Source organism: Clytia hemisphaerica, unplaced genomic scaffold (assembly GCF_902728285.1).
Source record: "Clytia hemisphaerica strain Z4C2 unplaced genomic scaffold, Clytia hemisphaerica genome assembly, whole genome shotgun sequence".
NCBI lineage: Eukaryota > Metazoa > Cnidaria > Hydrozoa > Leptothecata > Clytiidae > Clytia > Clytia hemisphaerica.
This window is the reverse complement of record NW_027103498.1, coordinates 542,647-562,132: the sequence shown is the minus strand read 5'-3', so window position 1 is coordinate 562,132 and position 19,486 is coordinate 542,647. Positions and strand designations below refer to the sequence as shown.

Sequence of the window (19,486 nt, the reverse complement as noted above, 5' to 3'; positions counted from 1 at the left end):
CTTAGAATGAAAGCCATATCATTCCTCTTTGATTATTATGGCCTAAGAAAATCTTGAAGTTTCAGTGTTGCAAATAACAAATTGTGACTTGGCCGGTGATTTTTCAAAAAATTTGGAGTGACAAAATAGCTCTAGATCTAGGTTTAAAACACCACCAAATGTTTCTCTAGTCATCGAATGCTAATGTTAATGATTATGAGAAGATAAAACTATTAACAAATAAAACAGAACAGGGAAAAAAAATGCTTTGTTACATTTTTCCAACAAGCAGTTTCAAGCTTTCACCGGACAAAAGTAAAATTTAACCTTCAAAATGGCCGGTGGAAACCAAAAATTGTCTGGTGATTACCGATCGCCGGCCGGCAGCTCTGAGTTTTCTCTTTACTCAAAAGCTTGTTTCACGTTGTTTCTGTAATACTGATTTTTCTTATGAAGATCAACAGTCGATTTTTACTTACCCAATCTAAACGTTTGAATTCTCTTAAATGGCATCATCGATCTAATGTGTCTCCTACTATTCTCATAACTTTTAGATAAAAGAAAGAAATCAGGATAGGAGCGCCTCCTTTTTATATCATAAAAGAGATAATCTTTGAAATGAAATTGGTTCGTCAAAATAATTCGGATAATAATTGCTACCAGGTTGACTACAAAAAGCTAAAGCTACAAGATAAATGTAACCAATTCATTTAATTTATTTCTTAGGAAATCACACAAAGCGCAATTAGAAAGACTGAAAGAAAATGATCCAGAATTCTTCAAATATCTACAAGAGAATGATGAAGAACTTTTGGAATTTTCTGGTGAAGAAGAAAATGAGGATTCAGATGTAAACGATGACCAGAATGATGAAAAAGGTGAGTTCAGAATGTTTTTGTTTAAAGCTTGGGATCTTAAATATTAAATTTATGCAAAATAGATGACATCAAATGATAGCAATTACTCCTATCAAGCAACGACCTACTAATAAAATAGATAGACCAGTATCCTATTGAAATGATCCGCGTAAGAATGATAAAAAATTTAATGATTTTATGCATCATTAAAATGTTATTCCGCGTGCAAAAGTATTTTTTTAAGATTAGCTATTGGTTGATTATTATTCTAGTCTCAAAGTTAAAATTTTCAAGTCAACTATTGAGCCAATTCTTATGTATGGTTCAGAAACCTGGTCCCTTACCAAAAAGTTTGAAAAGCAACTAGACGGTACCTATACCAGACTTCTGAGAAGGGTTAAAAATCTCTCTTGGCGTGACCATCCAACAAAACGCACCATATACGGTTCCTTGAAACCAATCTCTCTCCTCCTTAAAGCCAAGCGCGTTCAATTTGCTGGTCATTGTTTCCGTGCCTCATCTGAGGTTATTTCCTCCCTATTGCTTTGGAAACCTAAACGTGTTGCTCAGAGATCGAGAAAACTTACCTTTCCGGATGTGGTGAGCAGGGATACAGGCCTTGATCTTAGCGACCTGGGCACTGCTATGCGCAACCGCGACTCCTGGCGCCAGCGAGTGGAATCCATTGTCTCGACTGCGGTCGAGCAATGATGATGATTGGTTGATATTGATCACATGACCTAAATTTTGTGAACATGTTCTTAATTTCAAGTCAAACTTTTAGGCTTAAAAATTAGTAAACATTGTTAAAATTATAACATTTGTATTTGGATAGTGTTTGTGTTTTCTATCTTAAGAACGCACCATGAACGCACGTTTATTTTCTTAGTTAGAGTCTTTCAAAAATGTTTATGTTCTTAAAGAAAATGCGCTGAAAAGCGCAACAGTGTTGTCGAAAAATATTGAAAAATATCTTGTGAGAAAGATGATTAAAAATGCGATCTGACGTAAGCAAAAAAAATGGAAAATTTTGTTTATGGTCAGTAGAAATTCGATAAAATTGATTTTACACTATTTAGAGATGCTTGTAAAAAGTCTAATTTCTTTGTAATATGACTTACGCGGACTGCGGAAAGAAGGCAAGATGAAAGAATATAAAATGAATAGAAATCAAAAGATTTCTAAGAGCCATTGTATGAAGTTCTTGGTCTATCTATTTTATTAAGTTGTTGTATCAAGAAATCATTATTTGAAATATCTTATTCTTGCAGAATAATACAAACTTTCTACAGTAAGGGAGCTGAGTAGTCTAGAAACATGATTTAAGTGGTCACCTCTTGAGTTGAATATATCACTATCTTGCACTAAATTCTTTTTGTCAACATACAATAAGTAAGTAATGATCTAATTCAGGATTCATCACACTTTACAGTAACATTTCTTGGTGTAGGCTCCCTTGATCCACTCGAGGCTCCCTTGATCCACTGCAAGTTCACTTGGTCCAGTGTTGCAACTTTCTATGAACTGTTCGTCACAAACACAAGCTAAAAAGGATAAATTATAATTTTTCCTAAGTAAGTTCTAATCCTTTTGAAGATGATGATGAATCAGAAGACATTGACGGAAACGACCCACAAGAAGAGGAGGAAGAAGAAGAAGACAAAAGTACAAAAGTCACTCATCAAATGATCGCTGACTGGAAAGCTGATCTAGAAGTAGGTCTTTAAAATAGCTTTCATACAACAATGATGAGTTTCTGTGTTGCAACTTTTGTCTTTACAGGAAATCTATCTAGCTGAGATATTTCACTAGGAGTTTGGTTCCAATTTTAACTTTTGGAAGTAAAATTAGATATCATTAATTCTTATACAACAAAGGTGGTTGCAACAATTGAATAGCAATTTAGGAGAGTAGCTCTTTATTCAGGGGGGGGTACAGAGGCAGGGTACTAACCCATAGGGTACTAACTTGATTTTTTACTAAAATTTTGTTTAGTACCACCCACCCATATTTAGTACCGGGTACTACTTCATTTTTGCTGTAAAAAATAGGGACACCACCCCTAAAATCTTAAATTTTACAGATTAGACCAAAAGAGGGGTACTATTGTTAGTTTTTCAGACTGAAAATTGACAGATATTTCAAGCAAACTATCAATGATGGAGTCAGAAGCTTTTGTCCTTTGGTTTTCATCACACACTTCTTGACCATTTTGGAAGTTTTGTCTTCAAAAAAATCTCAAAAGAGTAAAAAAAAATAAAAAATTTCAAATCAAAAAAAATAATATTTGAAAAAAGTCAAAGTATTACAACAAACTACTTTTTTATTGAAAAAGGAGCAAAACTCTGTGAAAAAGTACCCAAATAGTACCCTGTACTTGCTTGAAGTTGAAAAATACACACCCCACCCCCAAAGTAGTACCGGGTACTAACTTTTTTGAAATGCAAAAATAGACACCACCACCTGGCTATGGGTCAGTACCCTGTGTCTGTACCCCCCCTGCTTTATTAGGTTTATGAAGCAAAATCCTTTCAAGACTATCAATCAAGTGCATTCGAGTATTGATTTTATTTTGGTAAAATTCTAAAATGCTTGTGTATTGCAATTTATTTATGATGTTTTATTTTTCAACTGTTCAGAAAGATAAACTGAAGACGTTGAAAACAGTGATGTCAGCATTCCACGCCTCGGTCACTGTCATGGCCCCCACTGAAGAAGAACCTTCAAAGAAATTACGATTTTCTGCTAAAGAAGGCTCAGTATTCAATAGCCTGGCAACTTTATGCTTGAAACATAGCATCCGAATCCTAGACAAAAATATACAATACAGCAAGGAAAAGAAAGGGAAAAGGTTTGTCTTGTGTTTTCGGCCAAAATGATTTAAAATGACTTTTGTGATGCAGTTAATGATTTCTGAGCTTTTTTTACTGTTATGAATTTAAAAATTAGGGTTTTGCAGCTGCTTATCTCTGATGAAAATGTTTTTGATTTGATTATTTTAAATTTTTATGAAATTTTGTTATTTTTATAGTACATCATTGCCGTCAACAAGCAAGAACTGGGGCAAAATAAAAGTTACAATCAAGCAATATATGATGGACTTATTACAGGTAGAGTTTAATGTTGTAATGTATAATGTATGAAGGATTCTTTTTATCTTCTAATATTGAGTCAATTAAAAAAACACCAAATATTTACCCAAGGAATAAGTGAGTCGAATGTTAGTCAAATTCGACCATTTTGAATTGTCCAGGCATATCCCAAAGTTTTAGCCTTGCTTGTCCCCCGGCCTAAAAAATCTAATTTTCATAAAAGAAAAAAATCTCCGCAGATATTCACGCAATGAAAAAATGTCGAAAGTTTCAGCCAAATCCCACTATTTTTGAAGTCTCTAGCCTGCCCTAAAGTTTTGAGTTGACAGACATACACACAGATATTCTCAGATTATAGTTCGACTGAAGTTGAAAATTTACACTTTATAATGTCAACTCCGATACAGTAAAAATAGTAATTGGACAGTTATAGGTCTAGTATGATACTTTTCATGTTAGACGAGACTGTGTCCAAGTAAATAGTTTATTATCTGCTAAACCTTAAAAAATATAAGTATAAATTTTTTTCAGGTACAAATCCAATTTATAAGCTTTAAAAAATGGAGATTTTGCGTGTTTTTTTTCTTGGAAGCATAAATCATTACTATTATGTGGCACAAAGTCAATTTAAAGAAAATACTTAATTAGGGTTGCAGCAGGTTGGGTCAAATTTTGAAATATAGAGCCTCCGATGAAGCTTTTAAAAAGTCTAATTTAGTTTTGTCTGATAATGATTGTCGGGCTGGGCTATATTTATGGCGCCAAAAATAATGCATTCTTTATCTAGTAGATTGTAAAAAATACTATATAATGCAAGCTAGTAATTTTGTTCTCTTTTTCAGCTTTTACGTCAAATGTCAGAATCATCCATGCTGGCTATCATTCTTCGTCATTGTCAACTTCTAGCTCCTTATTTTTGTTGTTTCCCCAAAATATTAAAAATGTTGATCAAGGTTTGTTTTTTATGAACAATTTGATTACAGGTTAATGATAAAATCTTTCTAATCTATTTCTTTGTATGACATTTTGATCTTTTACTTGGCCATTTCCCTTTTATTTGAGGTCCTTTTTATGTTTATTTGGAGTCAAAATAAATCTTACCTTCCTTGAAAATTTCATCAACAGGAGAATCTGTATTCTTTTTTACCATCAAAAAACAAGGAATCTTAAGCCAGTACATTAACTTTAAGTATTATACGTTTTTCAATATTCAACAATTTGTCTGGAATATTCGATCTTTAGTCCTTCCAGTTTTCAGGGCATTGATTCTTTTGCTTTACACTTTCCTTTTTTTCTGTTTACAGAGGTTGATTCGAATGTGGTCAGGTGGTGAAGAACATGTCCGAGTGTTGGCTTTCATGTGTGTTCGAAAAAGTTTAACACTACAACCAAACCTCTTCGAGTTTGTTTTAAAAGTAAATTGCTTATTAACATATTGGGGTCATTCAGCTAGTACAACACCTTCTCTATATGCTATCTATTTTTTTAAGAGAGACACCAAACCCAAAAACTAAGCACTTTTAAACGACTACCGTAAATCACCGATTAAGCGCCCGGGCGCTTATTTAATTTTTCAGGCTCTGAGGGGGGCGCTTATTCAAGCGGGGCGCTTATTTTTTTATTTCAGAAATTCGTATATCAACAAATTCGGAATCTGCTTAAATTTAACTTCAAAAAAGGATGAATAAAAGAAAAATCCAATTGACAATTTCTATCATTTTATTCTTAATCGTTTTTTTCTTTTTAAGACAATATCTTATTCAATCAATAACAATATCTTTGTCGTCGTCTTCATCTTCTTCAATAACAAGTTAATTTTTTTCGACTGTTAATCATTTGAAGAGAAATTCTTATCCCGGAAATTAGCCTAGGCCACCAATTCGAATAAGCGCCCCTCCCTGGAGGGGGGCGCTTATTCAAAGGGGGGCGCTTATTCGAGCGGGGCGCTTATAAAATTATTTTAGCTAAAATGGGGGGCGCTTATTCGAGCGGGGCGCTTAATCGGTGATTTACGGTAAGTAGTATGCAAGTAAGAGTTACTTAGCTGATAGCTGATTAGGTCATAATGTCTCGTGATAAATTTTTCATTTTTAACGTCTCTGTAATATTTCTGAGTTTCATAAATGCACACCACTCCGTACCCATAAATAATATAGCACAAATCAGATGGACAAAATTCTACTTAACTAAATGTATTTTTCTCAATAGAAAATGTACTTTGGCTTTGTCCAAAACACTAAATTTGTTACACCAAAAACCAAACCTATGCTGATCTTCATGCAAAATTCATTGGTAGAGATGTTCAGTCTGAACGAAACAACCACTTACCAACACGCGTTCATTTACATCAGACAACTTGCTATTCACTTAAGAAATGCTATTACTGTAAAGAAAAAGGTAAAGTGAACCCAATTTTAAATTCGAATCCTTTTCTCAGAGAACTGGTAACTGTAACTTTGAGATGTCAACTTTATCCCATACCCCCTACCATGAAAAAATTTAACATTTTTCCAAGATCAGAGAAATGAATTCTTTCGCATCAGAAAAGAGGAAAGCTTAACTTAAATTTCGATGAGTCATTTAATCAGATTTAGTATTTGGTGAAGCAGATCAAAAAAATCATTTTAATTTTCTGAAAATGCTTCAAACTGCAAAAATCAAACTTGAGAGTGTTTTTCATTAACTAATTTGTTTCAATTATTTATCTTAGGATGGTCACTTAGCAGTTTATAACTGGCAATTCATAAGCTGCCTACAACTTTGGTCTCGTGTCATTGGAGAATTACATGGTGAAATCTTGAAGCCATTGGTGTACCCTATTGTTCAAATCACTATTGGTGTTTTAAGGTTTGTTTTCCTTGAACGTAAATGACTCTACTGAAAGAATAGTTGCTGAGAAGCTGATAAACTCTTATTGGAAAAGTTTGGAAATTCGGAAAATTACGCAAATCTTCCTAATAGCTAAGTGGCCAAAAATATAGATGGATGTTATGTATTTCGTCTATTGATTGAAGGGAAGTTACTCAAGTAAAGAATCTCATCCTGGTCTTTCTCGTATGTTCAAAATCTCCCTCTAATACAAGATTGTTTTTAATTTTTGTTCGAAAGTGCTTGTAACTGTCACTATTTATATTATCGCTTTCATCCCTCCCTTGATTTGAAATGTTCCTTAGTTAGCTGATAGTGATATAATCCAATTATTATTGAAACTTGTTATGAAATATTTTCTCCTTTTTAGGCTTGTACCATCAGCCCGATATTACCCTATACGATTTCAATGTATTGATATTTTGAATTACATTTCTGAAAAGACTGGAGTATATATCCCAACTGCTTCCTTTGTGTTAGAGGTTTGTATCATTTTGTCGTTTATTCTTCAATCATAATAATGAGTGCTCTGTTGTCAAGACCAGACCTTCCCTATTTTCCCTCTTTTTCGATCTTTTTTTAATTTCTTTGCTGATCTGCTAATATATTTTTACCTTTTTCTTTTGTCGTGTTCAGTAAAATCTCTCTTCTTCTTGTTATCTAAGCTTCCAATTCGACGATAACATTATTATAGAATTTCAAATTTTTTATTAACTCTATTATTAACATTCAAGGTGTACTAAGCTGATAAAAAAGGTTGTGATGAAAAGCTCATTTTTTGTGTTACTTTCTTTTAGGCAATCGAGTCAAAAGAATTCTTGAAGAAGCCTGCAACTTCCGATAAAAGCCCTGATTTGAAGAGCGTATTGAAAGTTTCCAAATCACAAGTCACCAGCAAAGCTTTCCAGGTTTGTATATGGATTTTCATTGGACAAGTAAAATCATTCTAAATTTTCTGAATATGAGTTGAGCTGTCTTGTGTATTTGACTAGGCCTAAAAAAGTTAAGAAAGTATGAAATGTGGGTACTAAATGTGTTAAAGAGGTACTTATAGTCTTTTGTCAACTTTTTTGACTTGAACTACCACCATCCCCTGATGGGATCCGAAAAAGAAAAGTTTGGACTGCACACACAATTGTAAAGACAGTACAATAGTTTGCTTTCATTAAGAAGATTTTGCTTAGCAGACCAAAATCAGCACCAAAGTACTTATTTTAAGTAAATTGGAAATTATCTTTTTCCTTTTCCTTTCTTTCCCAGGATGCTATTGCTGATCTTTCTTTCGAATCTTTATTGGAACATTACGTCATATATTCAAATTCCATCGCATTTCCCGAGTTGATATTTCCAGTTTGTCACAGGGTATGTAAATTATTTATTTCAATTTTTTCAATATTTGGATTCAACCAGGTCGACAAAAGGTCGGTACTAAAATCTCAGACATATATGGGTTAAAGGGTTTATGAGAATTTTGCAACATAATATTCACTTTTTGCAAAAATTGATACTTTTAAACAATGCTGCTTTATGAATTGAGCAAAAATTAAAGACATTTGACTGAATGCAAAAATAATTTTGGGAAAATGAGAAAATTTTACAATTTGTTTTGAGAAGAATTCTGAAAAAGAAATCACGAAAAATTGGGAAAAAGATTCAAAAAATTATGAAAATCACTAATTTAAGTACCAATTTAAAAAAGAATTAAAAAAAACAAACGTTTTTGGCATTTTAGTACCCCATGGTACTAAAAGGGTTTTTTTTTGGGGGGGGGGGGTCACCACGTCACTAAATATCATGATGTCCTAGATTTTAGTACCGACCCCCTGATTCAGCCTGTTTGTGAGATTAATATGGCGCCATTCTTGTGCAACCGTTCATGATTATCTCGAACAGACTTTAAGTTAGTAAAACAGCCCATGAAAAATGAAACATCTCCTTGGGAATCATCGAGGTATAAGTTTCTGTAGTGTTTTACTCTAAAATTTTACTTTTTAGTTGAAACGTCTATCAAAGAATTGCAAAGTGTTTAAATTACGCAAAGATATGAAAACTCTTGTGGACAAGGTATAAAATCTCTCCTGAAATTTTTTATTCATCATTCACGCATCATTCTTTTTATATGTTACCATATTTTGTCAAATTTAGGACCATAACGAAATATATTAAAGAGGCAGCTGCTAGGGACGCTTTTTTCAAGGCACCACATTTTTATGTCCACCCTAAGATTTGTCCATGACTTTTCAGTCCTTTCGAGATCACCACACAGTCCTAAGAACTAGTTTATACTAATTCAAATCTGTTTTGTCTTGTAGATACAAAAACATGGCGAATCATTAAACAAAGAACGAAACAATGTCAACTTCTCTCCTAAAGACACTGATCAAGTGGTAAGCTAAAAATATTCTTATCGGGGAAGGAGGAAATATATTACCTTATCAATGATTATATCCAATGATTTACCCCTTGATATTCAACCTTGATATTCAATTTTTCGAGGCTCATCGTATTGAATTGAGAGTTTGATCTGAAAATTTGGGTACTAACCTGTCAGAGTCAAGGCTGGTTTTTCCTAATAATACCAATAGTAATAATTCATGGTATGCATCAATGCAGTGACTTCACGATATTATGCAACTTTTCTGTTTTTGTTCCACCCAATACGTCACTTTTTCTATTGTTTTTTTATTGTATTGGGTGGAAAATTTTAAAAGTTCTCAGAAGACTCTCCAGTGGTGCATATCATGAATTGATTTTGTTATTTAATAGCGAGATTGGGAAGCAAAACAAAAAGCAAAGAAAAACTCTTTGGATCATTTTTTCGCCACGTGGAAAGAGATGAAGAGCGTTACTGCGAACGAAGTAGATGGTGATGACGTCACAAAGGAAGATGGCGAAGAGGCGGATGAAGAAGAAATTGGCGGGAAAAAGGTGTGTATAAATATAATTTTTGCGTTACTGTTAGAGACTTCGCACAAAATTTTATCGAAAACAAATACGAATACCTTATTTTATACACGTTTTTTATAAGAGCTTCCAAATTTTTTATGCCTTCGGATGTTCTTAGAACTTTTTGAGTTTTAAGTTTTAAAAATGTTCTTAAGTAAAGGCTTGGGGACACGAGAAGTTTTTTTTGCGTTGGTGCAATGCAACATGGCCCATCCCACCAACCTAAAACGCTTTTTCGTGTCTCCACCCCATTATTCTTTCCACCAATAAAAGTGAAATCGACAGCACTTAAACATTTGTGTGTCTCTCATTTTGTCCCTGAGGCAATGGAGCAAAATTGATTTGAATCGATTTTGCTCCATTGTCCCAAGGACAAAATCAGCGTGTCTTATGGGTATTTCCCTCACTTTTTGTCCCATGAAACAAAAACAAAGAAACCATGAGACACACACTTTTTTCGTGTGTTGGTGGGATGGGCCATGTTGCATTGCACCAACGCAAAAAAAGTTCACGTGTCCCCAAGCCTTAAGATGTTCTTGTTTTCACCATTTTTTGAGTACTTGTGTGCAATTTCTTAAAGAAATTGGTGTTTTAGAGTCTGCCAGTCCTTAAAATGTTCTTAACTTGTTCTTAATATTTTGACCATCGATCGAAGCCTTTATGTTCTCATATAGTTTGTTCTTATAAAAGCGTATACGCGAGCCACTGTGCCTTTTATTTCTGGATGAAACCGTATCAAGAATGAAGGCTACTGCTGTCGGCATGATTAATCTTGTGATAAACCATGTTAATACTACGCTGCCACCCCTCTCAATCAAACCTCATTTACTATCAAGATTGATTTTTCGCTATTTCCCCTTGCTGAACACAGTGTGGTGTATTATATAAAAAAGTCACAAAATTTTGCAACTGAACCTAAGAATACCAATTTTAGGCTAAATCTAGGGCATTTTTACCTGTAAATGCCCAATTATCCTCACCGTTGCTCAAGACTTTCATAAAAAACATCTTATTTTGTTTGGGAAATGATTACATGTAACATTAGGTTTGGTTTGAATACAAACCTGATAATACTGTTGAGAATATTTCAGGATGTTTTTTATCAAAAAATTAGTACATTCTTATAAAAAAGCAAGTAAACTGAAGAACAAAGTATGCGTCAATGAAACATTGCTGTTTTGATTTTGCTTTTTTGTGTCACTACCACGCATGGTATCGATCTTTCAGTGTTTTCTTTACACTTTTTTTTATAAGAACAATTTTACATGAACAATGAGGCTCAAAATCGCCTAAAGATATGAACAATCTAAGAACAATACTGAGCCTGAAATTACTCAATTTTAAGCAATTTAGGGGTCAAAGTAGTAAAAATTGGGTAAAGTGCCTCAAATACCTCAATTACAACCTATAAATAAGAACAGGATAAGAACAATTTGAGGCTCAAAGACCCAAAAAAATAAGAACAGCCCAGCCTCAGCAAAATTTTACTGGCTCTTATAAAAATAAACCAGCTGCGCTGGAAAGTCAGCCCAAAATGCTGAGAAGGCTTAGAATGATTAATAGGAAGTACAGATAAGAAATCTGGCTTTGTTAAAATCTGAGCAGCTTGAAAGAACATATCTATTTGCTTGAAACGTTCAGAAGAAAACAGAGCAGTGCATAGTGGAATCCGTATCCAAAGCAGAAGTCGGTGAAAAAGATTTTAGTCAGGGAGCAGAGCGCCAAAAAAATCAAATAACACTCGGGACTTTTTGAAACTTTCAGGGATGGTTAAGTAGGCCTAAAGGGTCACAAAACCGTTTACTTGCCTTTCTGAATTTACTTGTGGGGCCTTGCACGGACAAAAGTTTACTGTATGGCTAATCCCAGGGGGGACATATTTGACCCCCCTGATATCTTGGGATCGCCAAATGCTATTGATTCCAAATTTTGACCACTAAAAGACCTTCATAAAACAAAATGATTGTATTGTATTTTGGTCTAGTCACGTGACCTTAGAGGGTATTTTACAGACCAATACTTTTGCACTCTTTTCAATTTAGAATTCTTTGACCGTAACGATTTTACCAATGAAATTGTAACAAACATATTAAATCTAATATTTTATGTGTCTTGGTCAAGGGAGTTGATGAATATCGATGGAGAACAGTTTATTTTTTACCCTGTCGATCGGTCTGTAAAATTACTTAACTCTTAAAGGGAATGTTCTATGTGTTATAAAGTATACGGATGAACTGCAATATATAGAAAGGTAAAGGAAAACATCCCTGTATTTAGCGATATATTTTGTCCTGAAAACTCTAACTCGAATTCATAAGTGCTCTTTCAAAACTACCATGATAAGATTTAAAATATTGACCTGTAAGAGGTGCTGAGGAAATGCTGAAACACGTTCAAAACGAGCCGCTATCACTCCACTGTCACCTCTGAACGTAATTTTCCATCGTGTATCATAAGCCAGTGAAGTGTATTCTTGAACAAGACAGCTAATTCTGCTTTGATTTAACTAAGCAGGGACCACGGCAGTATGGAAGGGGCAGCCTGGCTTTGCCCGACCACATTTTTTCAAAGCAAAAGGAAAATTTACTAATCAATCCAAATTCTGCTTTAATAAACAGGCCCGGAGGAACGACCGTAAATATGTTGGGGCTGAAAACATATTAAATGAGTTAAATTTCACCAGACCAGGATATGGAGAAAATAGTGCATTTTGCTGAAAAGAAGCGAGGCTAAAGTGAAGCCTCCTCTGCCTGCTTCCACCGGGCCTGAATAGTCTTGAAAAAGATCTATTTTAGTTAATCAAGATTGATTGCAGGGTTTAGATTATAATTTTTTTCCATCTGTACCTCCTTAGTCGAGGCACCCCCCCCCCCCAGGCGGACCCAAATTTCACGCATTCACGCAAAAATTTTTCGCAATTCACGCTATTTTTGTACAAAAAATAGCTTAAACATTATCAAAAATAGGTCAAACAAACTCGAGTATGACACCATGATGCTTAGCTCAGGGGTAAGGAGGCGCAACCATGGTTTACGCAGAGAGGAAATTTTTGCATTTCTGTCACTTGCGTTTGTCTAAAAATGCTCTCTTTAACACCATTGAAAAAGAATGTAGTCTAAATTCGATAGAGGCAAGGTACGATCGCTTGATAACTTGTAAAATGAGGTAAACGAATGAACATTTGTTGCGAGCGAAGCGATCAAAAGAATTTAAAAAGAAAGGTTTTAATCAGGGCTCGCGAATTAATTTCCTAACGTGGAGGGGCCAAAAACATAGTGACTATAAAGGAAGCGCAACCATGTTTTGGGCCGACAGAAGAAAATTTATATTTTAACCCTCTGATGTGCTTAAATACAACTCCATTTCAGACTAGTTTTGCCAAGAAATCAGGTTATCGAAAGTCTACATCATGGGTAAAAATTTCTTTGAAATAAGTTTCATTTTATTTGCAAAAACGTGGTGAAGTCATGGCCGCCTCCTGCCCGCAGTGCCTCTGGCCCTGGCTGGCCCTGACCCTCGATTACTCATCATGCATAACCATGGTTTTATCTTAAACAAACACTTTCAAGGGGGCAAAGAAAGAGAGCGCATCTAAATCATGAATCGTTTTATAAAATAGAGAATTTGAAAGTTCCTGATTTTTTTGTGCACCTTCACCTGGCATCCCTTGAATTTGGGATAGGTGCTTACCTTGGGGTTTTCTACAAACTGTGTAAAGGAAAAATTCACGCGTTCACGCAAAAAACAGGGCAGATTCACGCATTCACGCAATAGAAGTATGGATTTTCACATTCACGCAAGTTTTTTCAATTCACGCATTCACGCAACCAAAAAAGCCCATTCACGCATTCACGCAAACCGCTGGGGGGCCCTTAGTCACTATACTCTATCACTTTCAAAGTTGAGCCGCAGACTAATAATCTAAGTTCTTGAAAATAAAATCTTGTTGGCAGGAATTTAATTTGACCCTTTACTGAGTCAGTAAATTCGAGTAAATTCGTAAATCGCCAGACGCCACTTTCTGGATATGAATATTATGTTCCAGCCAAGGATGCCTTTTTTGAGACAAAAGAGGGTTGAAAAAATCCAAAAATTATATTTGAGTCCCATGGACTGGAAATTTCTACTTTTTGCTGCTTGAAAGATCAAAAATTTGGTCAAATTATCCCCTATAAGCCTCATAAAATTCACAAAATGTCCTTTATTTTCTCTTTTTCAGTCCCTCTAAGAAAGTACTAAGTAAGGTCTATCCTACGACAAAATCTTTTTAAATATGTCCCGTTGGTCTATCTCTTTATCTAGTCAAATAAAAAGGCCAGGGCCCAGGCCTAATATGCATTTTGTTACATGCTTTCTTTTTATAAGAACCAGCTTTTTTCGTGATTTTTAAACTGGGAATGTACGTAAGATCCGTAAGATATTTGTCAATAATATGAAAAGGCTCTCCATTATCTCCCCAACAAGTAACAACATACTCTTCGCCGATTTTGAGATTAAAGGTCTGGCTGGAACCTTATTGTTCTTCTTTTTTCTCAGGTTTCGGCCGCCGGGGGTACTAGGGTTGGCGGATCGATGAGAGGGGAATGTGTGCGGACCGGACCTCCGATGAAAACCAACCGACCCTTAGAGAGACCAAATTTTAGTGAAAAAGTGACCCTTAGAGAGACTTTTTTGGAAAATTTTTTCCGATTTTCGAAAAACTTCCTTCCATCTTAGAGAGACTTTTTTACAATTTTTCCTGTTAAAGTTAAATTTTTTTTCTAAAACTCATGCGAATGTTCCGACCCTTAGGCCTTAGAGAGACTACTTTGAAATTTTCTGATTTATAACCTTTAGAGAGACTTTGGAAGGTGAAAAAACCGACCCAAGGTCCGCCCATACCCAGCATCCATTTTTGCTTAAGTACCCTCGGGTTTCGGCCTAAGTGATAGAGCCTTGTGTTCTAATAAAAAAACATGTGTAAGCATATGTGAGCCTGCTGTGGTGAAATACACATTACACATGGTAGAAAGGTTTCCCGCGCTTTTCTCGCGTACTTTTAATCTTTGTTATTTACGAAATGCAATGGAATGTATTCATTTATAAAAGTTATAGACGGGGGTTTGTATACAAATTATTCTTTCACTGAAAGATCAAAGAATCTTTTTTATCTCAATTTTGTTAAAGTAAACAGAAATGTAAATAAATCTTATAAAACAGGTGAATATACAAAAGATACAAAAAGATAATGATTCTCTCATTTCTTTTATTCGTTTCATTTTGTATGAACCCCCTAAAAAGATTCAAATATTTTGAACGCTGTGTTATGAGAAAGAAAGATGGCGACAAAAAACTGAACTTTTTTGTAACTGAAAAATGAAATGTGATTTGATTGATTTCAAAGCCCACAAGTAAATTCAAGATGGCAAGTAAAGTGTTTTGAGCTCTATGGAACATAAGCTTTCATTTCATGTAAGTTTTAAAAAGTCCCACCAAAATACAACTTTTGACATTTTTTTTGGCGCTCTGCTCCCTGACTATTTATTCAATTGTTGTTATACTCTTTCCATGAGAATAATAAAAGACCCAGATAGAAGAAATAGTCTACAAGTAGTTATATAACTTTTAACATTATTCGAAGGAAAAAGATTTCTTTGATATACTCACTTTCTCCATCTATGCTTTCTCTATAATTAGCTCTCTTTATTTACAATGCAAAAGCATCTTTTATTAACTATTGGATATGACGCAAAAAAAGAATTTTTTCTCTCTTCTTTTTTCTTATTATTAATTAGAGTCTGCTAAATGACGCGCCTTACGCGCCCACGCGCCCTCACATTTCTAACGCGCCTTCGCGCCTTACGCGCCTTACGCGCCCACGCGCCTACGCGCCTTATCTGATATTCCGATGGCGTATTGGCGGCCGCCCACGCTAAAGCTCTAAAGGAGCGGACCAATATACCATCGGAGAGGTTTAGTAGTGGCCCTTTGATGTGCCGACAACAGTCGGGTTCAATGGCTTAATCTTCCCTTGCCCAAGAATATTGTTCGTCCCGACTGCAATAGCATGAAAACGTCTGCTGCGCCGACCGTCAAAAACTAATTTTATTTATATAGTTTTGGCGCTTCAATGACAAAGCAAATTTCGGATTCAAGAAGGGCAAGTACAGTGAAGAATCCTTGTTGGATTTTGGTTGTTTTTTGGTTTGTTTTGGTGGACTTTTTTACATTATAAATGTCTTTATGCTTTCTTAGTATTACTTTTAGTATTCAGTGTAATTTCTGTAAATGCACCAACCTTTTAAAGATGGTTTTTTACACACAAATGTTGATTATTTTTTGTTTTTTTTGGTGGACTGATTTTTACTGATTTTTCTCAAATCCAAACTCAAATCATAAAGAAACAGTAACAGGTATGTTCCTTATGCTTTTTCAGTAAGTTTCATGTTGGCATAATCTTGTGCGGTCCTATCAAAACGACTGTTGACCGCCAGACAACTGAACACAACCGACTGACCGACAGCAGTCAAAGTCAGTCAAAGTCTCTAGCAGCAGTACAAACATGTGTACAAAACAGATAATTTTGTCTTCAGAAAGATCTACAGACTTCTGTATAGGTAGTTTGTATCTTACTAATGATAAACCTCACTTTTTGTGTACCAACAGAACAGCCCAATTTTGTAATTTTACAGAGCACATTGAAAATTCACTTTTGAGGTCCTGTTGCCCTGAAAACTATGAAGGTTAGTGTAATATTTATCGAGTATGTCTAGGTGAGTAGGAAAAAGCAATAAATTCATGTTTTAAGTTGTATTTTCATGTAAATGAAGCTAAATTAGGGATTATTTATGTTTGTTTACTAGTACATGAATATGATTCCGAACCATTTTGAATATGGTGCTAGTCTAGAAAATATAACAAATCTGATGCGAATCCGATGTGTTATATTTTCTGACTAGCACCCGCATCCGATTTGGAATTAGATGCTGACTTGCTGTTGATCGTTTCCAAGCTCCTCACAAAATGTTTAAACGCGGTCAAGTCAAATCCCGTAATGCAAACCTTCCAGATGTTAAAATATGCCCGACCTTCAGAGCAAAGCGTGTCGTAGCATATTTCTACATCTGGTACCAGATAACTACGCGCCTAACGCGCCTGACGCGCCTCGAAAATTTGACGCGCCCTAGAATTTCGACGCGCCTTGAAAATTTGACGCGCCCTAGAATTTCGACGCGCCTTGAAAATTTGACGCGCCCTAGAATTTCGACGCGCCTATAAAATTTGACGCGCCCTAGAATTTCGACGCGCCTATAAAATTTGACGCGCCCTAGAATTTCGACGCGCCTTGAAAATTTGACGCGCCCTATGATTTTGACGCGCCTTGAAAATTTGATGTGCCCTATGATTTCGACGCGCCCTAGAATTTCGACGCGCCTTGAAAATTTGACGCGCCCTAAGATTTCGACACGCCTTAGGGTTTTGATGTGCCTTAAGTTTTCGACGGTTTTGACGGACGGAATAATGGGACCAGTCTAATCATACATGGTTGGTATGTAAAAGAATGCCGGTGTTAGCAAAATGATCATTTCTTAAGAGATTAGCCTAAAGTCGACCCGTTCCATTAATCGGCTGTACACTTTATGTACGCTCAAATTTGTCCCTTCACAGAAAACTCGACTTTTTGTAATTGACTTGGGAATTTTTGAAAAGTTTTCCATTGTCGCTGTCTTTGTTAAATGTACATCTCAATTTGGAAAAGAGTGATTCAAAATAATAATTTGATTACTGCAGTGACGTAGAAAAAAATCATGTACTGAAAACACGAATTATGGCTTGGTAATAAAATACTCGGGAAAAAGGTTTGTATCCTCAATCGCTCATAGAACGACACTGGCATAAGAACAACATTCTTTATGAGACATGGAGAAAACTCTGATCTTCAAATTACTGATCTTCATTACTAAGTAACTGAACTTAGTTAGTGTCAAATTATCAGGGCGCGTTAAATTATTAGGGCGCGTCGATTTTTTAGGGCGCGTCGATTCTTTAGGGCGCGTCAAATTATCTGGGCGCGTCAAATTTTTAGGGCGCGTCAAATTATCAGGGCGCGTCGATATTTTAAGGCGCGTCAAATTTTTAGGGCGCGTCAAATTTTTAGGGCGCGTCAAATTACCAGGGCGCGTCAATATTTTAAGGCGCGTCAAATTTTTAGGGCGCGTAGGCGCGTGGGCGCGTAACATTTTAGGGCGCGTGGGCGCGTAAGGCGCGTAAGGCGCGAAGGCGCGTTAAAAATATGAGGGCGCGTGGGCGCGTAAGGCGCGTCATTTAGCAGACTCTATTAATTATAAGGCTTCTTTTATGTTATGTGTTTTTTTTCTTTTCTTATGTTATCTTGCTAAGAAAAAATTATTTTCGCGCGCTAAATAATCCCGAAATCCTGTTTCCCGAAAATAATCCAAAATCGGAATTAAAAATGAAAGTCTTAACGACGACGACCAGCGGGAAAAAAATCGTCGAACCGATTTGAAGAGTCACCGGGGCTGACTAAAAAGTGTATGTTGCAAATCAAACGCATGTTTTCCTAACTTTTTCAATGTCTTCCATTTTCCACGGCTCTTAGTTTTTTCTAGCAAAAACCCAACTTAATCAATACTTAATTTCTTTTCACGAGAATGTTAGAATTTTTTTTGAAGGGTTTGGCTGTTCTTGAGTATGCGAGTGAGTATTTTAGTGTAATTTTGATAGAATGTTCCTTAAGTTTTGGATTTAAGCCTTTGTTTCACATACTTTTTAAAAAAAAACATGTGCACTTTTTTAAGTTTTTTAAGTTTTTCTCCCAAACTCTTCCAGCGACAGGATTTTCGTTTGTTGTTTGTGATCGTTGTTAAAAAATACAAAGGTCGCTTCCTTGCACTTTTCTTTATGCTAACTTTCTTGTTTGCTCAAATCATTTTCACAAGCATTTCTTTTTCACTCACTTGCTTAATTCACACTTTACCAACTAATAATACACATGTTGTTGAAAAACTGATTTTTGTTTGACGTGTTTCGCTGCTGATAAATGTGTAGTACCTATCTGTTCTCTCACTCTGGGACCCTTTTATTGCGAATTGGCTTTTAGAAGCATTTTGGAGATTAGGAACAGTTTTAACAAGGTTAAATTTATGACAAAATTTAAGAACCTAATTGTTATTATAAGAACAATCTGAGCGTCAGATTTCAGAAACTATCCCAAGCCAAGCTAGGAGTATTAAGTCAAACTTAAAAGTTGGAACCATCAAGTTTTTCTGACCAAGCATGACCTTGCTTTTTAAAGGCAATACCGTATGGGCCTTATTCAGTGTAACTTTTTATCTTCCTGATTTTTAATATACACGTTTTTTTTTATAAGAACAAACTATATAAGAACATAAGGCTTCGAGGTCCAAAAATTTAAGAACTTTCTAAGAACATACTAAGGCTTTGGAGACTTAAAAACATGCAATTTCTTAAGAAATTACATCAAAATGCTAAAAAAATGCTGAAAATAAGAACATTTTAAGAACATTTTTAGGCTTCAAATCCAAAAAACTAAGAACATCTGAAGGCTTCGAAAATTTTTGACGTTCTTATAAAAAAAAACGTGTATTTTGGATAATAGTGTATTCTACTCGAAATAATACTTTTGCCTAATCTGATCGGGAAATTTCTTTCTCGAATGTATTTTCCTATCTTAAATCTGTTGCACTACAGATGTTGGGGGAAACACGTGGGGAAAACATACAA

General features: G+C 35.3%; 1 protein-coding gene across 1 annotated transcript in view; it reads left to right on the top strand.

Moving 5' to 3' along the window:
* Positions 1–19,486, top strand: part of LOC136798793 (nucleolar complex protein 2 homolog) — a 35,809-nt gene that overhangs the window by 15,199 nt on the left and 1,124 nt on the right. Inside the window, exons 2-15 of the mRNA XM_067055464.1 lie at positions 706–857; positions 2,433–2,551; positions 3,476–3,687; positions 3,868–3,946; positions 4,771–4,881; positions 5,233–5,343; positions 6,137–6,325; positions 6,639–6,775; positions 7,167–7,278; positions 7,594–7,704; positions 8,057–8,158; positions 8,792–8,860; positions 9,109–9,183; positions 9,563–9,724. Coding sequence (XP_066911565.1) covers positions 706–857; positions 2,433–2,551; positions 3,476–3,687; positions 3,868–3,946; positions 4,771–4,881; positions 5,233–5,343; positions 6,137–6,325; positions 6,639–6,775; positions 7,167–7,278; positions 7,594–7,704; positions 8,057–8,158; positions 8,792–8,860; positions 9,109–9,183; positions 9,563–9,724 — 1,741 coding nt within the window. The remainder of the gene's footprint in view (positions 1–705; positions 858–2,432; positions 2,552–3,475; positions 3,688–3,867; positions 3,947–4,770; positions 4,882–5,232; positions 5,344–6,136; positions 6,326–6,638; positions 6,776–7,166; positions 7,279–7,593; positions 7,705–8,056; positions 8,159–8,791; positions 8,861–9,108; positions 9,184–9,562; positions 9,725–19,486) is intronic.